Raw genomic sequence first — 19,224 nt, 5'->3', positions numbered from 1 at the left:
ACACACACACACCACAGTAACAGCTGACTCCTGCTGCGTCATATTTTCCTCTCTCACTCTCTGCAATACACACACACCCAAACACAATGTTTCGCTGTGGGTGTCTCGCTCCCTCTATCACACACACACACACACACAGTAACATGTGACTCTACTGCTCTACTCAGTGTGATACAGATACACATCTGTCTCACGCAGTAACACACACACACACACACACAGCCAGTAATGACAGCAGACTGAAATTCCTGCCACTGCTGCTGTTCTGAAAGCAAACATCAGTGGTATGAGCGTGCTGTGTGTGTGTGTGTGTGTGTGTGTGTAGTTTTTTTTGTTGACATTGTTCTATGTTAAGGAAGCCTATTTATTCACTTCAGCCAATCTAATGAAAACACACCTAATTAATATTTTACTTTTTGTGACATTTCAAAATTAGCTTACAATTCCCGTCACAGTTGGTTGGAAACATAATGTTTTAATTCAATAATCTAATGGCTCAAAATCGGGCAATTTGACCATAATTCACTGCTGCACCACCATCATGGAGCAAGCCTGATGAACCAGGATTGGCTCGCGTTAAACTATTACTTATGATAAGTGGAGCTGACTACAGGCTGGTGTTACATGACTTCTGATTGGTGGAGCTGACTACAGGCTACTGTTAAATGACTTCTGATTGGTGAACCTGACTGCAGGCTCTTCATTCTCATATCCAAAATGTCATCAGTGTGGCATGAGCAGGCCATGGTATGCAGAAAATTGACTTCAGGCAGCATGACAGGAATGAGCAACAGTGGCTGCATCTGTTTCTTCTGTATATCAGTGGGACTGATGCCATTCATTCAGCGTGAGAGCTAACAAGTAGAAAATGTTTCACTGCAGAGGTCTAACAGAATTAACTCTTGGCTTGATCTCACAGTAATATGTAGGACATTATACTAAAAGCAGTGCACCCTGGTTTCAGAAGCCATGTGGAAACATTTGAGTGAGAAAATTTGTTACAGATGAGATATATTACATATCAGAAAGGTCAGTGCTACAACTGGGAACCATTGAACATTCTTGGATATCAGTACCAATTCTGATAACTCAAATCCAATACCTGTTTTAGAATAATGCCTATTTTTATACCTCTACTCGTTGAATGGAAGCATATTTCACTAATTACTAGTTGTTGTTTCATTACTATAAATGAAACTTCACTAGAGTTTGTTATTGCCTGAAACTAAAGCGAGAGAAAATGCTGACATTATTGCTCTGCACTGCATTCGTCACTAATGAAACTGCTCATAGATTTTTGAATGTGGTGAATACATTTTCATATGCATCTTATGAGCACAAAAACAAAAACAAAATGTAGCACATTGAGCTTTACCAATCTGACAAAGATTTTTTCCTTCTATCAAGTAAATAAGCAAGTAATTTTTTTTAATAAAATAGTGTAATGCTTTTAATATGAAATGACGCTGCTTGGGATGCAAGACCAATTGCAGAGAACATTTATTTCAAACGTACTCTACATACCACTTTATGAATCAAAGTTTGTTGAAATAGAATTTTAATTCAATCCATTTAAAATGTAAATGGATAGTGGCATTCATTTGGTAATGACAGGGCATCCAGCATGTATTTGTTAATGGACAGGACAAGCTTCTCATGTTGCTGTTGCTACTTAAGTTTCACATATGTTGTGATCATAGCTATAATCTGAACCACATGGAGATATTTGACCTTTCTATGTGTGAGTATTACATTTCCCAACAGTGTATATGTCCTTTGGGTTATGCATACACACAGATACATACACACACACACACACACACACACACACTGTTCTGATAATAGGTCCCTCCAGTAATGAAACCCATCCCCTCCCATCTGCTGCGCCCCTCCAGTAAAAATATTCCTCCTAATCTACAATAACAGCCTTGTGACATTCCTGCAGCCTCCGGGTGGCCACAGAGGAAAACTCTATTATCAGAACCGCTTCAATGACCAACATTCATACAGCAGGGGGCTCTGGTGGTCAGAGAGACCGTCCTGAAACTGCACAGCTTTGAACCCCCCAACTGCAAGTGTGTTCATAAACAGTTGTGTGTCTTGACAAAGTATCCTTGAGCAAGGCATACTTGATGACCAGTTAGATTTAGGGAACACACTCTTGACGACCGGTTGGATTTAGGGTAAACACTGTTGACGACCAGTTGGATTTAGGAAACACACACTTGACGACCGGTTGGATTTAGAAAACACACACTTGACGACCGGTTGGATTTAGGGAACACACACTTTTGACAACCAGTTGGATTTAGGGAACACACACTTGACGACTGGTTGGATTTAGGGAACACACACTTGACAACCAGTTGGATTTAGGGAGCACACTCTTAGCGACCAGTTGGATTTAGGGAACACACACTTGATGACCGTTTGGATTTGGGGAACACACACTTGACAACCAGTTGGATTTAGGGAACACACACTTGATGACTAGTTGGATTTAGGGAACACACACTTGACAACCAGTTGAATTTAGGGAAAACACACTTGACAACCAGTTGGATTTAACAACCAGTTGAATTTAGGGAACACACACTTGACAACTGGTTGGATTTAGGGAAAACACACTTGACAACCAGTTGGATTTAGGGAAAACACACTTGACAACCAGTTGGATTTAACGACCAGTTGAATTTAGGGAACACACACTTGACGACTGGTTGGATTTAGGGAAAACACACTTGACAACCAGTTGGATTTAATGACCAGTTGAATTTAGGGAACACACACTTGACGACCAGTTAGATTTGGGGAACACACACTTGATGACCAGTTGGATTTTGGGAACAGACATTACTCAAGTTTTAATGCCACGCAACCCCCAAAAAATCTCCAAAACACAATAATGGTGATGTGCCAACTGGATCAGAAGGCAAGAGATTAAAGTCCTGAACCCTCACGAACTACAAGATCATCTGTACGATCGACACAAACTAGCACTGACAATCAGTCATGATGCGAAATTGTGGCTAGAATCAGGCTGAAAGTCATGTAGTGTGTCTGTAAAATGCAGGTTAGAAGTTAAAGGCCCCATGATACGGCATCATTACTTCCTTGATTTGATATATTTCCTGTTGAAACAGGATATTGGTGCAGGACATAATGCATTGAGGGCTCATTCAAAAGTGTACACCAATGGAATATCAGTCAAGAAGAGAAAGGCAATTTTATTTGATGGAAGGGGCGGAGGGGCGGGATTCTGTGATGTCTTTTATTGCCTGGAATTTAGATTTACTCCTGCTGGTGTAGCGTGAAGTCACCATTAAAGATGACACTGTTTTCCAGGAAGTAAAAAATGATCAGAGTTAATTTTATGGGGACTTTAACAAGGAGGAGCAGATCATTTCCAGGCTTTTGCGTAGCATGGAAAAAACATGAATATCATTGAGTTCTTAGAGTAGCCTAACCTTCATCAGGGAATTACCAGAGTGAACTGGTGTCATGCATTGTGTTTGAGGTCTGCCGACGTCCCTGAACCCGGACTATCATGTTACCTCATAAAGCATTTCTAGTGACGAGACACACAGCGAATATATTCATCTTAATCCACACCAACACAACCCCTGACATGGATGGATTGCCAAGAGCGCACACACACACACACACACATACACCTGACATCTCAATATATCCCATAGCAGTGCTCCCACACACAGCTGGATGGAGTAGAGTTACACACAGTTGGATCAACAGACTGTGAAATGTGTATGTGTGTGTGTGTGTGTGTGTGTGTGTGTGTGTGTGTTAACCCAGAACAAAGTGTGTGATATAGTCCAAGTGGTCAGGCCGAGGTTAGGGCGAGGTTTATAGGAGGTGGGCCTGTGGAGGGAAAGGAGGAAATGCTGGGAAAGGACTGGTGTCTGACTGGGGGGACTGGGAGGGGTGGAAGGACCCAACCTATACACACCAGGGGAAAACACACCTCCTGTTCACCGTCTTTGTCTTCTTAACACCAGTGTTGGGTGGTAATATTAGTAACATTGTTACTTTTCCCAGGAATAAGTAGTGTACCAAATTACAATTTCATTTTCAGCAATAACAGTACAGTTACTTTAGATATCTGCCTCAATAAATATCAGGTTGAAGTTGAATAATCCGAAAACCCCCCATCCACTGATTTGTTTTCCTCATAATTAGTAGCAGTCCTCTCAAATTAAAGCTAGCTTAGATGAGAAATGGTAGAGAAGTTGGCTTTCTTTGGGTGGAGGTATCATGATTCAATCGAATAAAAGTACAACAAGAACACTGGACATCAGCGCTGTTTTGTTTCCTGATCATTCACAGGCGACAGAGTTGATTTATCCTGATTTTTTTTAAGAGAAGATGGGGAGCAATTGCCAAATTTTGGGGTTGTAATAGAAAAGTAATGTACTATACTGAGTAATGCTTTACTTTTTTTACTAACTGAAATACAAACACTAAAATCATCACTCACACACCCACACACAACTCCATAAAGCCAATACTGTCTGCTGCTAATCAGTTTACATTCTGTGAAACAACAGCCGGTGTGTGTGTGTGTGTGTGTGTGTGTCTGAGCTGTTGGATATGATTATATAGAGCCAAGAGTCACACCCTGACACAAAGTCATACATCCACATTCTGACGTAAGGCTGACACACACACACACACACACACACACACACACAGAGACAAAACAACACTAACAAACCCAAACACACATGGCCAAAAGAAACCACACCTTGCCTGCACATAGCTTCCACACTGACCCAAACACACACCATGCTCTGATTCTGTGACACACTCACACACATACACACACACAGACACACACACAGACACACACACACACAGTGAGAAACACATGGGCAACATTCCCACCCTGACACAAAGACAAACTGCTTGACGAGCAGCAACAGTCAGCCAATGTGTGTGTGTGTGTGTGTGTATTTGTGTGTGTGTGTGTGTGTGTGTGTGTGTGTGTGTGTGTCTGTGTGTTTATGTGTGTGTGTGTGTGTGTGTTTGTGTGTGTGTGTGTGTGTGTGTGTGTGTGTGTATGTGGTGTGTGGGTGTGTTCATTTGGATCATGAACACAGTGAGAGGACGGCCTCTTCCTGAATCATCAGAGAACAAGAAAATCAAACAAACACACACAGACACAGACACACACGCACCACAAACACACACACACATATTTGCACAAACCTTCTTAAAAATAGTTCTGCCTCGTTGTCTGTTGCTCCTATTGTGAGCAGTCACTCGATGTGGTAGTATGACACACACACACACACACACACACACATAAACACACAGACACACACACACACACACACCTACACACACACACATCTCGAAAAGGAAAAAGAAACACACTTCCAGAACTCACCCTCTTGCTCCGGTCTTGCCCTGAACTCTTTGTTTTTTGCTTTAAACCAACAGAAACGGAGGAAAAACGGAGGGTAGAAGACGGATAAAAAGAGAAAGACTTGTAGACAAGTGTAATGGAGGGAGTGAGGTGAGAGGAGGAGGAGGAGGAGGAGGAGGAGGAAGAAGAAGAAGAGGAGGAGGAGGAGGAGCTGTTTGGCTAGCTAACAATCCTCTTAGCCTGGTTATGTCATGGGACCAAGCTAATCCTACCTTCACTGACTGACCGACACTCACACACACGCACACACACACACACACACTTTGGGTGACTGGCCGACCGGCTGACTAACCAGCAGACTGACCAACACACACACACACACACACACACACACACATACACACAAACACACCGGGTGACAGGCTAACCAAGGCCTAACCAACACGACAAAGCTAGCGTCTATCCCACGGTTAAACAGCTAACACTGTCCAAAATAGCTATTAGTGATTAAAGTAATAGCCTGCTAGCATGAGGTCAGCTTCTCTTTTCTCTTTTCACTGTATGACTCATTATTGTTTTTTTTACAACCGACGATAACAGGATGAATCAAGCTAGCAAAAATAAAAATGACAACGGTTAGCTCGATAATTAGCTAGAGACAGACAGGCTACTACTCTATTTACGTCTATTTACACCTCTGTGTATGTATCTGTGTATATGTGTTTATATATTTCTGTGTGTGTGTGTGTGTGTGTGTGTGTGTGTGTGTGTGTGTCACATGGTTCTTGCTGGTAGAGAACTATAATCATCACTGTCACTAATCCCCGGACTAATCCGCTAGACTACACACACACACACACACACACAGACACATTCATATACACAAACACACATGTACATGTACACACACACACACACACACACACACACTCACACACACGCATACACAAACACATTTTAAATGCTTTATTTGCATCCACTAAATTAAGTGATGTTAAATGAACCTGGTTTAAAGATATTTAAGGCTATAAACGGCATCGTCTGGCTGACTGAATTGCTAATTTGTAAGCTTCTAACACTATACCTGCAAACATGTTAAAGTATGCCAAATATTACAACCATCAGCTTACAAATATACAACCAAAGACCTCTTGTATACGCCGCTTTAAGGGCTGATACTGGGTCAGTTTGTCTGAGGCTTGGTAAAGTTCAGGGTTGAACCAATACGGCTTTTGAAGACCAATACCGATGTCCATAGCTGATATTTTGTTCCAATTTTCCATTTATTTAAATCATTTTCATGCCCAAATTCCCCCAAATTACATGTAGTGCAGCGTTTCCCCCCAGAATTTGACTCTTGTCAGGGTGGAAAAGCCTCAGAAACAGCATTTAGACCATATAGTACTGATCAATTCTAGCATAAACATGTAATCAATCAAAATGCATCATATTCATCATATTAGAAGTGGACAAAACTGACTGGACCAGATAAGATTTTTAAAAAAAGACCAACATCTGCCCGATATATTGATCTAACCTTAATAAACACTGCTGTTCATTGACAAAACCAGTATCAGAGGTGTTGGGAATATTGGGAAAATTAAAAAAAATCATTCCTTCAGTCCATGCAAATGTTTGTACAGACAGCAACCAGATCAACAATAGGATCATATCTTGCAGTATGCATTATAGTCACTCATAACATATGCAGTAGATCTTGGATATTAAACTGAATCAGGATGCAGAACACGCTCTGTCCTGCAGCCTCAGTCCAGCCCAGCCCATTGTGTGTGTGTGTGTGTGTGTGTGTGTGTGTGTGTGCGTGTGTGTGTGCATTCCCACCTTGTCATTAGCTAGCTCCGTTCCTTCAGTGGCTCGGCTCTGCTCCAAAGGCTGCTGACTGCCTGCATATCAATGAACAATGACAAAATATGAATAGAAATATTGAAATAAAATATTAAAGTGGACCAGAGTCAGTTGGGCCCTACGGATTCTCTCTCCTTTCTGTTGCACTGTTTACATGCTGCAAATTCATGCTTTTCTTCATATTCTCATATTGTTATCTAGTTTTCCCATTTACTACCATACAGCATATTTTCATATTTTTCATATTCATTATTTTGCCTCAGCATGTTCTACTGCTGTCATTTCACTTACATCACTGTAATTCTTATAATAATATTTTCATTCTTTTCATTCATAGTTCTACTTCATACATTCTAGCTTGCTTACTGTAACAGCGGTGAAATACAGAAGATGAGATGCTGCAATATGTTAAGTATATGTTAAGTTTCTAACACATGATTATTAAATATATTGCATTTCCTGTGAGAGAACGTTCTCAGTCTGGCAGTGCATCTTGTTGATCAGAAGAGGAATGCTGCATGGGCTTAGATGCTAGATCAGACAAATTTTTACTTATGGGTGTGAATGAAATGTGGATTATTCATATAGTGTCCCTCTCTCTCTATCTATATTTCTATCTAACTTTATCTCTCTCTCTCTCTCTCTCTCTCTCTCTCTCTCTGTGTCGTCTATAAATAGCATTGCGGTTTTAATGCTACTAAGACCAGACTGGTTCAGTCTGGTCTAATCCCAGACGACTACAAGTTCCGCCTCCAGTCAATGGAGCACTTAAAATAGTGCCTTATATTCAATAGGACAGTTAAAATAACACCTTATATTCAGTGAGTGAGTAAAACAGTACTTGCATTCAATAGAGCAGTTAAAATAGTACCTTACATTCAAATGTATTTAAAATTTATAAAATAGTCCCTGTATTTTATATTCAACCCAATTGCTTGTCTTATGGTTTTTCCTCAAATTTTACTGCTAAATACTTGCCTTACTAGCTTAAAACACTTTTAAAAAACATGCTTTTTTTTAGGGTGCGATCACACCTACAGTTTGTTTTCTTTGATCTGAACCATAGTGGAAAAGTTGACTTTGTTGCAGTTTTTGTATTTGGTTCCTTTAGGATCACACTGACCAATTACAAGCAAACCAGGGCTTGTAAAAAAAAAAAAAAAAAGGTATATGGACTCATAAGTAGCTTGTGTATTGGACAACTATGGAAAAGAAATTGTATTTGAATCTCACGAAGTTCTCATGCTCATATTGAACAGTTGCATTCAAAAAATTAACTTTTTGAATGAGTGAATTTAAAAATTTAATTTGTAAGGCACAAAATGAAATTGAATCGATTCAAATAGCTTTTTTGGCGGGATATTATCTTGCATTGCAGACCAAGCACAGCTCCCCCCCCCCCCCCCCCCCCTCCCTTCGTTCCTCTCAGTGTTGTCCTGTCCTTGTTACGTAACTCTAATCATCTTATCTGGCTAATTACTGACCTAGCCACTGACCTTAGCTCACCCCTCAGCCTCCTACACACCACTGGCTCTGTGTGTTTATGTGTCTCAGTGTTTTTTGTGTATATACCTTGATTCCCATCCCTGAGAAAAAAGCCATTGTGTGTGTGTGTGTGCGTGTGTGTGTGTGTGTGTGTGTGTGTGTGTGTGTATACGGCATCAATTGGGTATGTTAAGATGTGGCACTCACCATTATAGTTTAAGTGAGTCCAAACTTGATTTTATAGTTTTTATCATTATAATGGAGAGTATAGATCAAGCAAAATCACCAGAATTTTATTTGGAAGCCAAATATTGAGAGAAAAGAGAGAGAGAAAATCACATCAGGGAGCATTCAGGACCAATGTTCCCTCTAAGCTGATAGTTTGGTGACATATGTCTAATAATGTATCACATTGACAAAATAATAATATCTAGTCAGTCATTAGTCATTGCTCCACTTCGTCCCTATCAATTTAGTCTATTTATATAAGCAGGTTTGTAAGTTTTGGTGGAAAATGATATCAGGATTTAGGGACTTTACCCTGTACAGTATGTATATATGTTAGTGTCAGTGTGTTTGTTTTGCTGTACCTTGTGCCCGGGAGGGGTGGTGTCTGAGGTAGAAGCTGACCTCCGGCCTCCTGGCTCCCCACTGCTGGAGGAGATCCAGCAGCAACAACTCCTGAGGCAGAATGCGCTCTGACAGGAGAAGGAGGGACAGACAGAGTTAGCCAAAGGATCCCGCTCACTATGTGAGGCAATGGTGCTAAATGACAGAAAAGTACTACACAGTTAGTTCATCTAGACCAGTGGTGAACAGATCAACCAAAGAATGATTTCCCCTTTTCAGCTTGTTCAATTTGATTATCAGAGGAGTACAATAGGCTGAAAACTATTTAGTATTTTACATGAAGAAAAAGCAAAAATTTGAGAAAAATAGACACAAATTTGTATAGTAGAAATATGATTTTTTTTCCCTATCCCATAAAGCAGTGTTTCTCAACCTTTTTCACATCAAGAACCCCTAGTTTAGTCCACATTAGAGCCACGGACCCCCATTTGATGAGATTTTGTCTCACAAATCTGAGAATATTTTTATTGTTAGATATGATTTTGTCCAGAATTCCATGACTATCTGTATTGTAGGTAGAGAGATAACAGAGAAACTATGATCAAAACAGTCATTCTTCTACATTCTCTAATTGTGTTAACTTCTTGTAAATGAAATAATGCTGAAGTTTAACAATTCATCAATTTGCTGGGGACCCCCTGGAACCCCCTCAAGGACCCCTGATGGCCCCTAGACCCCACGTTGAGAACCACTGCCATAAAGCATGGAGAGACCATTAGTTAGTTATTGATATACAAATATGTGTAAATTTACGACAACAAATTCACTGCTTATCTAAAATAACTAGACAGTTGCATGTCATCTTCTCTCTCTATCTATCATCTTGTGCTGGCTGAACCTGTACCATCTTTTAAATCACTTTTTATAGACTTGCAACATAGAATTAACATAGAAATACAATTTGCAACATAGAATATAAACATTTTATAGACTCCCTTTTATGGTTTTATTTTATGTGTCTTGCCTTGTTTTTATGTTCCTTACTATGATTTCATTGCTTTTCATTGCATTGTTTTTTTTGCCGGGCCTCTGGGACCTGCCTAGAAGACTGAAAGTAGCTGACTGACTGACTGACTAACTGACTACCTGTGGTGGAAGTTCTCTGTAATAAAGAGACTTGGAGATGAGAAGTTGTCCTTCTGTTATCTTTATTGCTTGCAAGCAAGACGCAATGCCCATCCAACGAGTGTGTGAGACAAAGAGTGAAACAATGAGCTTTGTCCACCCTTCTTATAATCATGTAGTAGAAACAGCTGAGTCATGAGAAGTCCGGCACATTCTTATACTTGAAACATTCTATGATTAAGGTGCATCTGTGCAAGACAAAATCCAGTTCCAACCGGACACTCAAGGCCTTCTCTGGTCAGAACCTTTGTTTATCTCAAACTGGTGGAGAATGGAAAATTGAAGACAGAGACAGCATTCAACTGAGAAATGGTATCATGCTTGATACATGATGAATAGAATGGCCAGGTTCCGGAGATAAAAGATTTCCAGTGCAAACAAGGATCAATTCAACTAGCCACTGTCTTATCTGTCTCAGGTCAGGTCAAAGGCATGAGAGATGTGCTGAACAGCAGTTTGTAAATTTCCACACAGAGATGAGCTCTCATAATAATACAAAGAGTGTACAGTACAGATATTAAAGACATATAGAATAGTATAATAGTGTAATTTCCTCCACACTACCCATTGTTGAAAGTCACGTGAGATATGGCGTCAAGACCTACACAGTTATGGTGGTATATGTGATATCGCGTTGTTTCCACAGGGTCGTCATTTCACGCGAGGGATGGGCGTGCCCCTCTATCTACAGACTGAACTACAGACCAACAAATAAACATTTCCTGGCTGCACCTGATTGGACGAACGCTTTCAAAGTGGAAAAACATGGCGGCTCGTTTGGAAACTTGCTCTTATATTACGAAAATAGTTCACCGAAATGTGTTTCTGAAAACATTTCTGAAATCAGCCGTGCAGTTGTTGAGTCTGTCTTCATTTTACATCGACAACGGCTAGTTTAAAAGTTTGTACACGAGTTTTCGGGAGTTTCCAGAGGCGGCGAGTCGCGCTGGACGCCCCTGATTTGCATAAACTAGCCTAGACCTCAACAATATGCAAATGTGGAGCGGCCAACGTCACGCGCCGTCTCTCGAAACGCACCGCGGCGCTCCCAGAATGCATTGCTGGGTGTAAAGGACATCCACAGACACACACTGAAGACAATCCTATGATCTCAGATCGCTGATCAAGTACGTAAAATAAACGAGGTAAACAAATCATATTGGATTTATTTTCAGTGCTGATGTGTTTTTTCCTTACACTCTCCTGTAGACTGACTTGGTGGAATGCCACTGGAGAAAATTGAATGTTTTGGAATGTTTAAAGCCATTTTTCTCACTTTTTACTTTTAGACACATAACAGATTAAAAAACTCAAAATCAACATATCACAAATTTTCACCATGTGAAGGGTTTGTGCAGGCCACCACACTTATATACAATGCAGAGGGGCAGTACAGCACACATATGGTTTCTTATTCTTATTCTTATCTGTCCTGTTTCTCCCCACTGTACATTATCTAATAAAACAGAAATGCCACAGAATATCTTTATAAAGAAAAGTCAAAGAATACTATACCCAATAACAATATTCTCACAACAAAACAAAGCCATAAAACTCATCAATCCAATATAGATAACACACAGATAAAGAATATGGCCTATCGGTCTGTTACTCACACACACTCACACTCTCACACACACACACACACACACACACACACACGTGCGTCATGAGTTGCAGCCTTGAGGCATGGCCTCTCTTCACAGAGCAACACTTTAACACAATACCGTCCATAACACCACATTTAAAGTGCTGCCTTCCAGCGTGAACCACTAAGACTCTCCAGTATTAAAACCATTTATAGCCCATAGCCTGACCCCTCACACCACAATACGACCCATACACAGTGTGTTGTTATGTGGATCACTGCTTTAACAACCGTACATAAAAGAATCTAGGCCACAATTTAATGGGCACGGTAGCTTTGAGGGTGTGCATGTGATGGACTGGTCTATTTAATCGTACGTGGACTACAGGCAGTTTGGCCCGCTCTATTGATTTCTCAAGCTGCAGACATGATATAACTCCATCTTTCTTTATAATTAGCTTTAAAGCAGGCGATTTAGGCCAGAGTTACACTGTGATTATCCTGTGATAGAATTCCAGATTGCAATCATGTAAATACTCTAATGCTCACGAGACAGATTGTCACTGGTAATTACATTAGTATTGGATAGTGGCGTGTGTGTGTGTATGTGTGTGTGTGTGATAGATAGATAGATAGATAGATAGATAGATAGATAGACTCACCATGCCCACTCCATACTTCAGCTAGGTGACACTCCCCCTCGCCCGCCTCCTTACAGTACTCCACCACGTCAATCACTCTGGTTGCCGGGGTAACCGGGACCTCGGTGAGCATCTGCTGGCTGTCATTGAGGTAAACCGTCAGGATCACCTGCAACCGTGGGAACAAAAGGGTTAAATACTCTACAATAACCAGCAACTAGTACACCCAGATTCAGATAGATCAGTTTTAAAAGACATAAATATTACGAGAGGAGGTGGTCTGCAGCAATCTGTGTTTTGGCAAGGGAAAGAGAAAGCCAATTTCAATATGTATACAGAGATGGAGTTTCATGTCAGATGTAAATGTAATCCAGCTAGTTCTAGACACAATCAGGATACATTAACATTAATATTAATATTAACATTAACGTTAACATTAACATTAACATCAACATTAACAAGACACATGTTAATGTCAGGTGCAAAGGAGGCCAATGAGAACTCTGGTACTGCCTTAATCAACAGCTACTGATAATAGCACTATAAAAGAGGGATGTACCCATCCATCTGACTAAACAATGCATGGCCTGATTACAGCTTTAATTAGTCATCAATTGCTGGTCATCTACACACTCACACACACACACACACAAGGCTCTAGTCACAGCACAGAGTAATCTACTTATAACAAACATAGAAAGAAAAATTGAGACTGATAGAGATCTGCAAAATTTGAAAAACTTCACATCTACTCTATTAAAAGTCATTTTCAAAACACTTGTGTGTCTAATTTGGGTCCACACACATGTTGCATTCCAATACAAAATGCTGTTACTGTACGTTAACAGCATACTGTATAGTATAGTAAAGTATAGTATAGTATAGTATCGTATCGTATGTGTAGTAAAGTATAGTATAGGATAGGATAGGATATGATAGGAGAGTACAGTATAGTATATAGTACAATGTAGTATACACTATAGTACAGTATAGCATATAGTGCACTATAGTATAGCATAGCATAGTATATAATAGTATAGCATAGCATAGTATATAATACAATATGAGACCTCAGTGTATGAAGTATTAATATCCTTGAAAAAGTATTAGAAAAGTATTTAAATCTTAATCTAAGTATTTCAATTATTGGCTAGTTAGGAAAATGTTTCCCCCCAAACTGGAAATCATTTTGTTGTTAAATCCTCTGGAACCTGCAGCCAAAAGATTAAAATAGCAATCAGAAATGGACATCCTGTGATGTCACTGGTGATGTCATTTGTGATGTCATGTCAGACAGTCAGTCGGCGGTTGAAAGATAAATTTAGAGTAATCTGGGATAGGAGCACACACACACACACACACACACACACTTTTAATCTCAATGTCACCTTTTCTCCCTCACACACACACAGATACATATACAAACACATATACAAACACATTTTATACAGGGTAAATCGCCCAGGTCTATATCACACACACACACAAACACACACGCACACACACACAAAAACAAAACCTCACACACACACACATACACACACACACACACACACAATCGGGGTTTTGCTTGTCCACAGATCATTCAAAGTCTGTGACAAATCATGGTGGAGCTGTAATGTTTCAGTTTAACATGATTTCTTGCAAATGACTGTTGGCAGAAATGCATTTTATCCAATCGCATCGTTCCGAGTGGTTCCTTCATTTGAGTCAGATACATTCCCTAAAACAGCTATTTGCAGTTGCGTCACAAATCTCCCAGTAACCACAGCTGGCACTGTCACAGAAGCCCACTGGAGAATTGGCCGTTCCAAAATAATGGCTAAATATATAACACCCAGGCTAGAAACAGAGATATGGTGTGGGTGTAGATCCATTCAGTAACATTACAAGTGAATAGTCGGATAAGGAGCATTTGTTTCCAAATTTAGGTTAGGCTACTATGAACATGTAAACAGTCTTCAAAAGCCGCAAATCCTGTAAAGTGACGTCAGTAAACCTCACACAGTATGTTCATGTTTACCAAACCAGCTGGTCTGTGATGATTTATACGATATACGATAAGATACCAAAGGGACGAGAGAGGAAAAGATCTAATGTTGGTGAGTCCAGCTTTCTCTGGACGGAGCGCTGCTCACTGCTGTTTAGGAGACAGTTTGGATTTGTCACTTTCTGTGTGGAAGAGATTTTCCATCAGTGTCTACACCTGATACTGCAGTTTCATTTGGGCAAATAAGATGACTCTACAGAGTCTCAATGATGGATCTGGGACGCTCCTCTCTGTTGCAGCCTCATAGTGATTTAGACTCATAAGACGGCTGGATTTTTACATACAAATCTTGCCTGCTGCAACTTTAACCTGAACAAACTTTTTGGCTTTGTTGCTAGCTAACATGCCAGCAGGCAAATTTATCAAACCAACTGATGTTAACATGCAGCTACTAGCCACTAACGTTAGCTTCTACTCAATAGCCAGTGTGTAAATCAGATGTGTTAACATAGGACAGTGATAGTTAGAGAATCATATACTATGGTTAGCTAGCTAACAAGCTGAACAACACAAAATTAATCAGATTTATCAGTGATGAAATGATTAGTTCCCAGTGAAAAACAGCACAGGAAGAAATTGGCCTTCTGCTATTGGCTGGTCTCTGTGCCCTGTGATGTCACCCTCTATAGAGAACAACAGGTGGTGACATCACCTGGCACAAAGACCAGCTAATAGGAGAAGGCCAGTTCAGTACCCTAGGCTTCACCAAAGATTTGGGTTTGGGGTTTAGTTAAAAACACAACCAGTTGTTCACAACCACTGTTGCCCAAGAGCTGAGGACCTCCAATATTGCTGCCAGAGGGTGTGCTACTCCACCTGAGAGTCCTCTATTGATAGTCCAGGCCAAAAAGGCTAGAAAGAGGCCAAATTGTTCAGATTTGCCTAAAAGTACCATAATTGGTTAAGGCTGGGTATTGGCAAGGACCTCACGATACGATACATATCACGATACATGGGTCATGATACGATTGTATCATGATACATTGCGATACGATACATATTGCGATACATTGCAATACTCTACATAATTTACTGAAAATTTAAAAATAGAGCTGAAAATACAACTTGCTGTGTACCACCTGCAGGCCTGGAATTAAGTCATTTTTAGGGCAAGGCCACTTTGGCCTTTGATAAATACAAATATATTGGGACATCGCTGCCAAAATGTAGGGCACCAAGGCCAAAACCAATGGTTATTAAAATCCTTTTTTCAGTCCTTTTTCCTCAACAAAATAAATATCCTAATATAAAAATTAAGTGCTGCAGTGTGATACAGCACATATGTAAGATGGTTCAGACTGCAAAATTAGTTACATGTCCAGTAACACACGATAACGTAATTGTAACCCAGGTTATTTTCTGTAGCTACAAATTACACGTCCCCTAAACGCCTCATGCAGACTATCGGTAGACGCTACAATTTACCGATGTTCCCTAAACGCCTCATATGCAGGCTACTGCTACAGCGTTTTTGCTGCTCTCAACCCAGTTAATTTTGCTATATTCTTCATTACAGCGGCTAATTACCCGCTGTACATTTCAACTTACACTAGTTCTGCTCAAGCACTCATAGCTCTTCTTTTAGCGACTTTCTCGCTAATCCCACAGTTGTTTACACGCTTTTCAGATCTGCTAGTTACTTAGCTTAGCAGATAGCGATAGCTTAGCAGTTAGCGATGGCTTCTCTCTCTCCCTCTCAGTTTAATTAATAATTAGCTGTTAATGTTTACATTAACGTTACACATATATTTGGGTTAGTGCGAGAAATCCCGCGCTACTGTTTATGTCCAGCGTGATGACGGAGACTCTGGGAAACATGAGTTTGTTTATTTGCTGCGTCGCATGTAGTTTTAAATGAGGAAATCCGCAACTTTCTTTTAAGGGCACAACCTGGGCACAATGGCCAGTTCAAAACAGGGCATGCCAAACTGGCCGTGTGGATAGCTAATTTTAGAAGGGGCATTACGGCCACACTCCGGGGCATCCACGGCACTGGCCGTTTGGCCGTGGTATAAATTAATTCCTGCCCTGCACCTGGGTAGTCTAATATGTTCATCACATTATATTGATAACTCAGCGGACAAATTGAGTCAAAACTATTTAATTCAAAGGGATTTGAGGGAAATTTAAGGACATTTTAAATCAGTTTAAAACATGAATAATTTTTTTGAATGTATCGCTACGAGGGGCTGGAAAATCGATACAGTATCGTGGAAAAAAAAAAATATTGCAATACTCAGCTGTATCGATTTTTTTGCACAGCCCTATAATTGGTACACATGTACATTTTGATGCCCTTAACATTTTCAGAATGGGAGTGGCCATGGCGGCCATTTTTCTTTCCACCATTGCCAGGATTGAAATATCTACACTTAGGCCTGTGTTTTAGCCAAGGAATACATTAGTGCTACGAAAACATGAACTGTTCAGATCATCATGTAATTCCAATTCAATGATAATGTGCAAAGGATTACAAAGAAATGTCAATGGTATGAGAACACTGACATTTTCCCATATGCCTGAATGTAATGGAGAGTAAAATGGCAAATGTTCGGCTTGAATACCAGCAGTGAATTGTGAATTATTACAATACCGGAAAAACAAACATAATTGCCTTGTAAAAGGGTGTAAATTACAACAAAATAAAGTAGCCTATGTGAAACGTCAAATAAAATCATTTGTGTGTGTGTGTGTGTGTGGGCTTCCTAAAATGCCTCTGGTGCTGAATGGAGTGACTCCAGCTATTTTAGGCGTTAGACAGAAACAGGCGACTAGACGAAGGAGAGAGAGAGACAGAGAGAGAGAGAGAGACCTCAAACGGGACAGATGGTCCAGCTTTCCCTGTCTGTCTGTCACATCAACACATCAATGATCAAACCATCACATTTACTCTGAGGCCTTATTGTTCATTCAGTTTAACTTTAATTGTTAAACGACATTAAGTACTTACAGCAGATGCAATGAAACAAAAACCTGTTTGCCATATTGTATTAACTCTGTTCTGTAGCAATCTAACAGTGAACATGTATTGCATCTGGGTCAAACTTGCTGTGAACTGGAAGTGCAGTGATGTAATACAACATAAGAAACTAAAACCAACACTACAGCCAATCCCATTCACATCTTTTAGTGAAACTGCACAATTCATGACATTTGTCTTCATTTGACTTAATTTGCCGTACTTTCCAACTCTGCCTCCACTAAATATCACCCAGTGTAAAGAATCTGTCATCATATTTCTTTCATTCATATATTTATGCATCAAAATTAAACTTGATTAAAAAAGTAAACCTGTCATTACATGGTGAAAAAATCAAGACCTCTAATTGAACTGTATTTAAGACATTTTCATACTTTTTAAAGGGCTTAAATTGAGATAATTGAAGACTTTTTGAGACTTTTTAAGGACACCCTCTTCTCTCTCTCTCTCTCTCTCTCGCTCTGTCTGTGTCTCTCACTCACCGGTTGTTCAGTCTTCCCGGCTCTGAGCTTCTGCTTCAGTTTCCTGCCTTTATTCAGTTTGTGGCTCTTAGACAGAAAGACCAACCCCTCCAAAACCAGCCCAAAGAAACGCTTCATTGGAGAACCAGCAACCAAAAAAAAACAATGGACGGACGCGGAGGAAGAGGACTCTGTGTGTGTGTATGTGTGTGTGTGGATGTTTGTGTGTGAGAGAGATAGACAGAGAGGGAGAGAGAGAGACAAAGACAGATAAACAGAGGTGCCAGATAGGGAAAGTGGTGTGTTAGGTGTGTGTGTGTGTGTGTGTGTGTGTGTGTGTGTGTGTGAGGTGTGTGAGTGTCAGTGTGTGTGTGAGTGCCAGGCCAGGAAGTACAAGTGTAAGTGTGTGTGTGTCAGTGAGGGAGGAGGGGAGGGGAGTCAGCTTTCACTAAATATGAGGAGAGGGAGAGAGGGCAAGGAGGAGAGGAGAGGAGGATGGGAGGGGAGAGAGTGAATCCAGACTCTTTTCATGTTTAGAACAATTGATCGGTTTCCAGATATTGTCCTTTTATTGCAAATCAGATCGGCCAATCAGTGTGGTCCATGACGGAGGTTCCTCCCTGACCACAGCTAGTCAATATGCTTTGATTATTATTATAATTTATAATTCTTAAAGACAGTAATGTACCCCAGAATTTCCCCAAACATTGCATGTATCCTATTACTATTTGCTGCTGCAACGACCCAATTGGTGATTATTTAAATTTCATCTAATCTAGTATAGTCTAGTCTAGTCTAGTCTAATATAGTCTAGTCTAGTCTAGTCTAATCTAGCCTAATCTAACCTAATCGAATCTAATCGAATCTAATCTAATCTACTCTAATACACCATAACTAGCTCAAATACTTTTTCAAACAAATAATAAAATGTCCCTAAAAACTAATATTGCCTAACACCAAACATAGGTGTAAATATTTACAACTGATTAAGCCATGTACAATAATAGTTCTG

At 40.1% G+C, this 19,224-nt stretch overlaps 1 protein-coding gene across 1 annotated transcript in view; it reads right to left on the bottom strand.

Moving 5' to 3' along the window:
- LOC139923490 (apoptosis-stimulating of p53 protein 1) overlaps nt 1-18,350 on the bottom strand; it is a 55,986-nt gene extending 37,636 nt beyond the window's left edge. The window contains exons 1-4 of the mRNA XM_071914267.2: nt 18,234-18,350; nt 12,743-12,890; nt 9,328-9,435; nt 7,229-7,290 (exon numbers count right to left, since the gene is read on the bottom strand). Of these exons, the coding sequence (XP_071770368.1) occupies nt 7,229-7,290; nt 9,328-9,435; nt 12,743-12,890; nt 18,234-18,350 (435 nt within the window). The remainder of the gene's footprint in view (nt 1-7,228; nt 7,291-9,327; nt 9,436-12,742; nt 12,891-18,233) is intronic.
- Nucleotides 18,351-19,224: the final 874 nt, after the last annotated feature.

The sequence above is a fragment of the Centroberyx gerrardi genome, chromosome 17 (assembly GCF_048128805.1).
Source record: "Centroberyx gerrardi isolate f3 chromosome 17, fCenGer3.hap1.cur.20231027, whole genome shotgun sequence".
Lineage (NCBI taxonomy): Eukaryota > Metazoa > Chordata > Actinopteri > Beryciformes > Berycidae > Centroberyx > Centroberyx gerrardi.
Note: the sequence above shows the minus strand (reverse complement) of the source record. Positions and strands in the feature narration are given on the sequence as shown.